The 11,264-nt window shown below is 39.3% G+C and overlaps 1 protein-coding gene and 1 long non-coding RNA gene across 3 annotated transcripts in view; one reads left to right on the forward strand and one right to left on the reverse strand.

Moving 5' to 3' along the window:
* LOC144657883 (uncharacterized) overlaps nt 1–11,264 on the forward strand; it is a 37,257-nt gene that overhangs the window by 17,735 nt on the left and 8,258 nt on the right. The gene's annotated exons all lie outside the window — the stretch shown is intronic.
* On the reverse strand, nt 1,221–9,355 carry LOC144656887 (adenosine receptor A3-like). 2 transcript variants are annotated; one of them, XM_078517134.1, is made up of 2 exons: nt 8,979–9,355; nt 1,221–3,640 (listed from the first exon to the last, which is right to left on the reverse strand). In XM_078517134.1, the coding sequence occupies exon 2, from the start codon at nt 3,616–3,618 to the stop codon at nt 2,440–2,442; it is 1,179 nt and encodes a 392-aa protein (XP_078373260.1). In that variant the 5' UTR covers nt 3,619–3,640; nt 8,979–9,355; the 3' UTR covers nt 1,221–2,439. The 2 variants fall into 2 exon arrangements, with proteins under 2 accessions (XP_078373260.1, XP_078373261.1); XM_078517135.1 differs by lacking the exon at nt 8,979–9,355 and adding an exon at nt 6,589–6,623.

An 11,264-nucleotide genomic window follows, 5' to 3' on the forward strand; every position in this document is an offset into this window, starting at 1 on the left:
CCTCGCATTTACAAGGATAGCTGTATAGCTAATTTCTCCGAGAAGGAAAAGACGAAGAAACAAATAAATAAAATAGTATTAATAATAAAAGTAATAATAAAATTATATTTTAAATATTTTTATATATTATGTACATTGCATTAAACTACTATTGACGTTCGAAAGAAACTTGGAAAATTTTAGTTTAATTACTGTGAGATTCATTTGGCAATTTAGCAATCATTGGATGAGGCTAAGTATGATATTTATACCTAATCGTACCTTTTTGGTACGCTTCGGGTGCATATCAGGCGAGTTTGGTCGAGCCATGGTTCGTATTTTGGCGAGACGCAGTCGAGCCAAAATACCCATGGCGAGACCAAACGAGCCTGATATGCAGCCGAAGCGTACCAAAAAGGGTACGATTAGGTATTTACCGTACCCAAATTCAGCCAAAAATTCGGTTATATTTAACGCTCTGTTGAAGCCACGCTTGCCAGGTACGTAGTGCAAATTGTGTAGACCTGCTTGTGTCGATACCTTTTTGTTCTTCAACACTTTTATCAAGTTCCTCTTTTGCCTTTTGTTCCACTCGTTTGTTTGGAGTTTCATTCACTAAATCTTCAAAATCAAAATTTAGCGAAAAATGTTGAAATTTCAACTCCATTGTTTCAGTCTGAATGTTTCAGTACTCCTCGGCAAACATCGCGCAATTGGCGAGCGCGCTCAAGTTTAGTTTTGGCGGGAAAGGCTTTCTCCTTTTACTATCGCTTAACACCAGCTAAATTTAAATTACGAAGTTCTGTTTTATTGGTAAAACCTCTTTTCAATTCATCGCTCGGTAACACTACTTTACTTCAAAGTGACCGTGATATGGTGGCATATCAGGTCAGTGACTTGATATCGTAGGATATCAGGACAGTAGATTGCGCTTCTGATTGGCTACTTGCGAATTTGGGTACAGTAAGAAGAATTATGCAGATCGAGGAGGCGGATAACACCCCCCGAGATCTGCATAATTCTTCATATCATACGAAAGCCGAATTCAATCATTGTTTTATTATCTATTCAAAATATTTCCAGAACTTCAAATGCACAAAATGAATTAAATAGGGTTTTGACAGTAGGCAAATTACACAAATAATAATAATAATAATAATAACTTTATTATTTCTATAGCGCAAAAATCCATGTATATATGATCTAATGCACAACAACGTTCGCTTTTAAATTTGATTTAAACTTCAAAAACTCGGTTACCTTCATTAAATTTTTTGTCCTTTATAATGTCGATATTAAGCACTTGCTTGAAGTGTCTATTGAAGCTAAATCTGATGACACAAAGCGATGTTTTCGAGTACATCGTTCTTGCTTACTTCGACGTAGAATTTTCGTAAAACCGCTCCAAGTCCTTCGCTGTGGCTGGATCAGGGATCTTTTCCTCTTGAAGATACGCTTTCAAAATCGATCGACTCTCCTTCGTTGCCTTTTCCGTGTTTTGACTTTCCTTGTCTTCTAATAACTTTAAAATTTCTTCGTAATGATCAAATCTAGCGGCCATTTTCAACCTGCTCGGCAGCAAAGCCGTTCAGTCGCGTGACGTCAGCGGTTCTTGGGAACTACGTAGGTTGCGATCATTAATTTTTGATATTGGACGATTGACGTCATTTTATAGACGTCAATCGTCCAATAATTGGAATTTCTTTCAAATTTGGTCGGCTTTAGCCGGTTAGCTGGAATTAATCGGGGATCGAAAGCCAATCAGAAACAGAGAAATATTTTGAATGAATAAAAATTAGTATTATTGTATGCACCAAAAATTTTCAGACAAAGTATCACGTCAAAATACCTACCTAAAGCTTTTTAAAAATACAAATTTTTATCAGAATGTAAAACCACCCCCCCCCCCCCCCACCCCCCTCTCCTCACGTATAAGAGAATAAGCCCACATGCAAGGGACTTGAAGAAAAAGAAGAGAACATAAACCCACGGCTTGTTTTCGGAATTTGGCAATATTGTCTTCGTGTATCCAAAATGTCAAAACTGACATTGAAAGAGATGTATAGCAGTCAGTAAAGACAATTTATATTTCGAGCTGGGGCCGTGTTGAAAAAGGCGTCCATGTAATTCGCTGATTGAACTGTATGTTACGCATTGGATCACTATTCGTAGTTTTCATATGTCTTTTGGCACTTGAGTTTTTGAAGTGAAACTAGTGATAGTGTCCCTTCAACCATTTGCTTTTATATTCCTGTCCCAAGCCATTCGTCAGTTCAGTTTCTACCCGTACACGTAGCTTCTCAGCTCAGTTCCAGGTGCTTCAAGTAACTTCTGTTAAATGGAACACACTAGATCTCATTCGGAATTTCCGTTCGTTTCCATGGTACGCGGAAACTCCACGGAATGCTCGAAGTTTAATTACGACATAATCAAAATCATCATTTTCTTAGCAAATTCCCGTCACAAACCAGTGACAATCTGGAGCTTGATAAGCTCAACCTGAGAGTTGTTGTTGGTGTTGTTCGTTAGCTGGTGATTTTGTTCTTTCGAGGTTCCCCGTGATGACCTAATTTTACTGCTGATATCTTTAAAAAACGTATCGTCCCTCAGGCTCTTGAAGATTTTCTTGAATGCATCTTTGAACTCGTTACTCGTGAGATAATACACCAACGGATTAGCAGAAGAGTTGATTATCACGAACAGTGCTATCTGTCCTACTATCAGGTTGTAGTAGGAATTCGTCCAAAAACTTGGTATTATTAGCAGCAAGATGCGCAATGCGTTCAGAGGAAACATTGTCATGGCAAACAAAACAACCAAAGGTGTAAGAATCCGTCTTGCTTTGTTACTTTGCCGCCAGATTATTTTGTTGCGTCTCTCTTTGGTTAGTGAAGGAAGAGACGTCAACGAGTTTCGAAACTTAACACTATCGCGTACTCCTTTCTTAATTTTGATGTATGTGAATGCTATCACAGCCAGAGGAAGGGCATACCAGAAGACAATGAGAGTTACTGTGTGAGCCATATAAAAGGCATTTGTCCCCGACATATCAGGCCAGTCGGGGTAGCAGATTTCCAGGGTCGGTTCGTAGGTCATGATAGGGTACAGAGGAACGGATGAAACTAAAAACGATGCCAACCACACCATGCCAATAACCAGCAAAGTTCTTACTCGATCGCGAGACCTGTATCTGATCTGGTAACGCTTCGCGCCAACAACATTCCGGTATCGCTCAATGGCAATGGCTGTAATTGACCAAGTGGAGGCTCCAAAGAATATCTCTTCTGTAGGAATCATGTACAAACATGCCTGTTTTCCTAACAACCAGCGAAATGGGCTGAGGTACTTTAACACTGCCACAGGATACATTATCAGTAGTACCCCCAAATCAGCTATGGCCAAGCTCAGCAAATAATAGTTCATAGACGACTTCATCTTAGGGCGTCGAAGGATCGCAATGCACACTAAAAGATTGCCAATCACGCCTAGGAAGACGATGGTTGACCACAAAGTTATTTGGAACACTATGGCTCCTAGAGGCTGGTGGAGGTAGGTTGGAAAGCCCGGTGCTGTGGATTGCGTCACACTGCTATTATCTGCTGATGTATTGTGTGTTGCATTACTGTGAACGTCATTCATGATTGTTAGTTCCGTTTGCTACCTGCAAGAGAAGCAATACTTACTTTTCGAGCCAATGGACATCATTTTAATATTTAACTGCACCACAATAACTAGCGAGGAGAACAAAAACCGGCAGGCAGGGAGATTTGGAGGAGAAAACTGGGCTGGATTGGCCACACCGTGCGAAAAGGACTAAGCAACATCACTCCCTAACTTTGAACCCTCAGAGGAAGAGAGGGCGCCCCAGAAACACCTTGCGATCCGACGCTGATGCGGAAATGAAGCTGATGGTAATCAGCTGCAAGGAAATAGAACGGAAAGCTCGAGTTCGCTGGCGAGGGGTTGTTAATGGTCTTTGCTCCACCTGGAGCGATCGGCCTAAGTAAATAAGATAACTAATTACTCTCGCGAGCTACAAGGGACGTTTTCATTCTCATTTTTTCGACGTTTTTGCTTGTTTACAAGCTAAAAACGTAGAATAGGGAGTAGACAAAGTGGAACCACATATTTAACTCCAAGGGACATATCAAGGGACTGTCATTTCTCAAGGGATTACTTTCCGCTGGGGTGATCACTGCGACCGAAAACGTGACTGTCACATTACAAACGAAAACAAAAAAGTGACATGTCAGCCATCTCAACGCACGCGTGTCTGAAAGGCGAAAAAAGCGTCGCACAAACAATGGAGCGAAACACGAAAAATAATCACTAGCACTACATCGTAAAAATACACGTCAAAACCAACCAAACCGCCCAGAAATGAAGAAAACAAATGCAAGAGATGGGGGCCACAGAGCCAGTCCACAGCGCACCACCCTAGGTCGTTAGGGACGACCCGCGGACAGGGAAGACAGCAATGGAGAATCGCACAGCGCGAGACACGCGCGACCAGCCCGCCCCAGCCACGAGGCGCCGACCCCGCAGAGCCGCACTGAGTGTCGTTCCCCTAGATGGGAGTGGTGAGGCTGAGTGACCTTTTACAGACCTACTCTTGTTGTTTGTTGTTGATGCTCTAGTTTGTGGAGGTTGTTCTGGGTCCCAGCCTCCCAGGGGGATGTTGCGTTCTCGAGTGTGGTTCGTTCGTGCTGTGAGCGGATACGGCCTGACCGCGGCGCCATTGGGGTGCACAGGTGAGTTTGTTTGCTTCGCTGCCTCGACTGCCTGAAGGTTGATTAAGTAAGATTGTAGATCTTGCGAGAGGTGTCTCAGAACTGTTTGTCAGAGGGACCCGACTCAACTTGCAACGTCGACATCTCGAAGAGACTTTGATTAAAAGGGGATTTTATCTGGCTGTCGCCAAAAAAAAATTGTCTAGTTCAGCCGACAGGGTTCTGTGAACACTTAAAGGTGGTTTAGAATCTTAACATTCATTTACAAGCAACTACAACCTATTCTTTCTTCCTCTACACAATAAGCCAGTTCTCGGCCACTTTTTATTTATTGAATATTTAGGCTTCCACAGGAAGCATGGATGGTCACCCATTTAAAATTTTCAGTTCTACGCGTTTTTGAAAGAATGGCTTTTTCATCAAAAATTTGTTGGAATCGTCACGGTACCATAAATTACACCGGATCCTCGTTTAAAGATTGCGAAGTAAAGGACCTGCTACTTTGAGAAATATTTACCTCTGTTGAAGTGAAAAAAATATATCCTGTTCCCTCAAAACACTGTCTGTTCAACGTTTTTTTTTTCTGGGATCTCATTTCTCCATTCTATTACATTTAAGCTGACATTTCTGCTCAGACATAGACGCGTTAAATGTCTACGAAACCTAAAGATCGACTTCGCTGACTTTTTTATACTTAATAATTTAAAGAGGGTATAAATACACTTATATTACAGAAAACATGTTAATCATGGTGGCCCTCCATACAAACAAAGACACAAAAGAAAACACAAAACAGTGTTAGACGAGCTAAAACAAGGGATGTTTCTAAATTTAGAATGTTTCCTCAGTGGTGGCCTTGGGAAATTTTGACTAGCTACTGGATTAAAACGACTTATTGCAATTTCAAAACTTGCTCATACTCTTTGAAACTGATTCGCATTTTGCGGTATACCAAATTGTTAGTGTTTTTTTCTTATTAAAAAGTAAATCCGACCAATTTAATGAATGGCCGGCTCGGACTTGTGTCATGGCGTTTTGAAAACACTCCAGGATTGGGAGATTGAGAAATAGATTCTTAATGATGGTAAGACTGGCCAAGCCGCAAGCTATCGGCGAACGTTCATATAATCCGATTGGCTGCCTAAGCAAGCACCTGCAATCGATCGATAGTAGGTAAATAAATCTGTAATTAGCCATTGTAGAAGGAAAATTGCTTTCTCAATAACAAACGACAGCCAAGTTGGACAGCACCGCAGGCTTCATTTGTCGTATCAAGACAATTACGCTATTTACCCTTCTCCTTTATTAACCGTTTTTTAAGTTTTCGTGATCATGAGCTTCCCTGAGAATACAAACTACCACCTTAATCGCTAACATATATCCTAGAATTACGCAGAGAAGTGATCACCAAATCGACTGAAAACGAATATATGTTACTTTAGACTAGGATTAAAAAATGTCACTTGTTTCGTGACCGATTCAGACAAACCTTATGTTTTTCCTACGCTGAATTCGATTGCAGCTGTGTTTTGATTGCTTAAACTCAGTAGAAATTCGCGGTGACATGAACTTGCAATTTGTATTCTACTCCTTGGAAGGACTCGATGTTTCTTGGTTAACACCTTATCTAACACATCATCGAACTTAAACGTCTTTGGAAGATTACCGCCATTTAATTTTTTCTTCTTCTTCTGTTTAAGAATTAAGGGTGATTAAGACAGTTTGGCTATAAATTTTCAACACTGTTTTTCAACCCTCAGAGAATATCATTTCATTATTTTCCGTTATTTTGAAGTTTTATAGCTTAGACAGAGCGATAATTTTGAGCATTTTCAACACTTTTCTTTACAACGGTTAAAATATGAAGAAAAAGAATTACCTTAAGCATATGTAGCATATCACCTAGTAACAGCCCTGCAGTCCGTCGATGTTCTAACTTCTAAACTTAAAAGGAACGATAACCTCGTTAATTGTAGCAAAAACTTCTCGTTTTTGATTGGTTCTCAGTGCGTCTGTTTGTCAGGTTGTCTCGTGGGTGTCCAATTTGGACATCTGGAGATCCCTCAAATTGGACATCAATACTTGCCTATAATTAAATGGGTTCTTTCTTGCTGTTTACCTGTTGTTTTTAACATGGCTGATGGAATATACCACTGACTTTTTCTAACCTTGAAATTTGTTATTGATACGAATGATTAATAATCGTACTTGTAATTTTAAATCAACCTCGCGCTGCCTTCATGGCGGCCGATTGTTAAATTACTCGCCCATACATCAACATTGAATATTCTTGATGGAGCATGGCAGGGTCTAGATAAGGCGATATAAATGTCTGTAAGCAGTACAAATTAGGTCATTTGCCTGTAGTGTTATTCAGTTGCTGGTTTTATGTTTGATCATTTGAATCAGCCGTTAACCAGACCCTCTTCATAAATATGCCAATTGTTGTTAATCAGTAGCTTCGATTAGTAATAGTAATTTGGCCGAGTTGAGCACAATTCAGGAAAAATGTGAAATTACAAGCACGATTACTCTCTAAATTGTATGACGATTACTCTCCAAATTGTATGACACAAGGTCCCGCATGCAATGCTGACCACCTGTAGGTTTTTTGATGAGAGACTATGAACTGTTTTCATTCCACAAACAACACCTACTACTTGTATTGCTTAATCAATTAATAGCCTTCGAGAAGGTCTATTTTAATGTTTTCTTCTACGATGTTATTGTTGAAGATCACGCAAGTTTATAGAGAAATTTCTAATTTTATGAACCGCATTCACAGCTTTAAATAATAAGCCTCGAGTGTTACAAAACATTTCGTAATAGCTCCTATCCTTTAGTCGGTCCACATTGTGCACGAGCCAAAATATTTATGCTTTTATATGTGCAATTTTAGCTGAGGTTACGTTTGTACGATATGGCTTTCTGTGCGTGGATAAAGGCTTTTCCGAGCTGAGTTGTATATGTACATGGGCTTCTAAATATACATTCCATATGAGTCAATAGGTATCCAAAATATTTCATATTTGCAGTTCAAAACATTAATTGGGTACTTTATCCAAATTTGTCGAAAACATTATTTGGCGTCTAACGTGCAGAATTCCCTTAAAGAGTTTTTGTGAGTGTGCCTCGAAGATATGTTAGAAATTACTAAATAAATACCAGGTTAGGCAAAAAGACAGGCAAAAACAGAGTCTCTTAAGAATTAAATTATTGATAACACACCATGAAATTCTAGGTGTTTCTATCTATTTTTGGGGAACAGAATCCTTGTTTGTAACTATCTGCCAAAATGGGCAATTCTTACAAGGTCGCATGACAAATAAAGGAATACACTTGAGTGTTCAATATGGCATTCTTAATATATTTCTCGTCTAATACCACGGAAGCTTTTCTTTGCAGAGCGGACTGATCTCTTACAGCTGGTCTGTAGCAATGATCTTGTAACGACGCGACAAAATTTTTGCAGACTTTCTTTTGCAAAAAATACAGTTATGTATTAAAGGTTTCCTTAGACGTCGCAATTTTTTTTTTCTAACTGCATGTCAGGCCCGGGGTTTCAGGGCACATCTCGATCCCAATGATACATTTTCAGTTTCATTTATACAGTTTTTCAAGGGATTAGACTGCAATTATTTATACGTCTCCGCGTTACCAACACGAATAACCATTGGTGACTTGTCTGCTCGTTGTCATTCTTTTCGAGACTTGTAACATAAGTGTGTTCAAGGTAAACAAGACTTGCAGGGAAAATTGAATGAGTTCTTTGTCGTGCTGAGCACGCACGCATGACAAATAAACACACCTCGTGGAGCTTTCATTTTTAAAAACGTTCAGGCTTGAATATACAGCTGTCATTGCTCATTGATATGCGCAAGTGTCTGCGATTAATTTCTTTAGTTACGGTCTCCAACATGATATCTTAAAATTTTGAACTTCAACACTCAGACCATGATACCTGTCCCATTGAAGATACTTTTAACTTATCGAATGGCCGCATATTTGGATAGTCACATATTGACACAACAGGTAAAAAAACCTCTAACTCAAGCACATTACATTCTTCCCCAATAAAAACAATATTTACGAACAACTGTCGCTTTGCGTCCTGTTGTTTTGTTGAATTTCGCATAATTACTAAAACTAACGCTTCGAGGAGGGCTATTTTGACAGCGATTCGAGGTCTCCAGCTGAAACAACCCCGTAGAGCTGTGACAATGGCATAGACATAAAAACCGAGAATAAATAGAAGCAAAATGCACTTACATTTGTATACGGCCCTGGTTAAATTAAAGTCGAATTTATGGAAACCAAACAATTCAGTCGAACACAATCAGCGAGGATTTGTTCCCGGAATGTTGACTCTTCGCCTTGTTTTTAAAATGGCCAACAGCACGCAAAACATATCTTAGCATTAACGCATATAATTTGCCGAAATTTTCCCTTAATCTCAATATGCAAATTACTGCTTAGCATTCCTCACGCCTAGGCTGGTTACTACCTACAATAAAACTTTGGTAATTATTTTTACAGTCCAGCATGCCGATATTTGGCGATACTACCCATTGTTGTTTTAAGTTTAAAGCAGTTAATATCACCTGGTGCCTATAGCGAGAGTTCGGCATAAGGCAAGAGAGAAGGTAATTGTGGTACATATCCCCCATGTTGGGCGTTAATAAATGCTTTCTAGTCACTATGGTGAAGTGTTCAAATTTACTTTATGTGGATGCTTTTTGCACTGCTGCGGCGTTGTTTTTTAAACTTAAAAGCCAGATTAAATGGATTTACATTTATGGAAATTATTTTTCGCTATCGTAAACTGTTTTATAAGCCTCAATCTTTAATTATTTTCTTAGTTGCAGAGAACGAAATTAAGGAGTCGCGTGTATGTTGACAACTACAGCATAAGTATGAAGTCATTCTTCCTTTCACCACTGGCTCCATTTCTGCTTATAGGAAGTTAATTCTTTTATGTCAAACCCTTTTTTTTTAAATAGATCAGAAAATTTTGCAACAAAGGATATGTTAATCTCTTCACGTGTATAAATGTACATAAAAAAATACCATTTAACCAGCTCGCACTAGTTTAACAGTTTTAAGTGTGGATGCTTTTTACCGACATCGCAATGGTTATGCGTTCGACTCCCGGTGCAGCCCGAGTTTCGTTTTACAGTCTTTCTTTATGACTGCTACATAACTGCAGTGACCTCTTTCTTTTTCATTCTTCTACGTATGATTCTGAATGATATACATATGTGTTATCACAATTCATTTAAAGTGTTTCGTAAATGAAGTAAACTTTGATCTTACTTTGTCTACAAAGCTGTTCTTGTTCCACCTTTTTTAACAAATTCTCGCCAGAAGCCAGTGACAATCTGGCCATTATGAACTCAACCTGATGTTGATTTTCTTCTCTTTTAACCGTCATGAAGGAGATCCCTGGCGATGTCCTGCGAGTGATCTTATCGCTGATATCTATGGAAAACTTCTTGTACCTTACACTCACAATGACTTTTTTAGTGCCTTTTTTTAAATTGTTTATTGTGATATAATACACCAACGGTTTACCAGAAGAGTTGGTTATAGTAAACAGACCAATTTGACCTATTATACATATAAGGTTGTAGTACGATTTCGTCCAAAACCCCAGCAAAATAAGCAACAAGGCGCGTAAAGCGTTCAAAAGAAACTTTTTCACAGCAAACAAAATGGCTAAAAGATGGCTCGTGGGAGAGAGGTAACCCTACTACGAGGGACAACGTTTCTTAATATATACAGGCTCTTACTGTTTGGCTTTTCAATCGCTTCAGTCTATTCAAATAGGCCCCAGTGATCGGGACGATCAAAATGACCACACGATCAGGGCGACCGTTCTATCCGGACGATCCGGAACGAAAGCAAACCACCTTCTTGTAGTGTCTAAGACGACACATACTATAATTTGTCGAGTTATCAGCTGAGGATTTATTGCCCTTTATGCGGCTGCCATTTTCAGTTTGAAGTCTGGTCTGGTCCTTTAATTGCCGACTGGAGAATGATTTCTGGATGAAAGATGAAATCTGGCTTGCACATGGATGAAAGATGAAATACGAGTTTTACTCATTTCGATGTTTTCTGATCATCTCTGTCATGGCAATAATGACTTCAGTAAAAAAAAATCATTATGTAACTTGTATCGCCGACGAGCATGATCTGGATGAAAGATAAATCTGGCTGCACTGGATGAAAGATGAATACGAGTACCATATCGATGTCGATCATCTCGTCAGGAAATGACCAGAAAAATAAGTGCGCCGACGAATGACTGGAGAAAGATGAACGACGACGGAGAAGATGAAACGAGACCCGATTGATCATCTCTGTCATGGCAATAATGACTTCAGTAAAAAAAAAATCATTATGGTAACTTGGTAACTGTGGGAATGATACATCCATCTGACAAATGGATGCCTACCAAAGTCCGGTTAAATGAGTTAGATGATGACAAAAAAGTTACCGTTACATTTTTTCTTTGCAGCATCAATAAATTGTCAAAGGAAAATCGTCACTTTC

Source organism: Oculina patagonica, chromosome 6, assembly GCF_052425735.1.
Source record: "Oculina patagonica isolate OP01 chromosome 6, crgOcupat, whole genome shotgun sequence".
Classification (NCBI taxonomy): Eukaryota; Metazoa; Cnidaria; class Anthozoa; order Scleractinia; family Oculinidae; genus Oculina; species Oculina patagonica.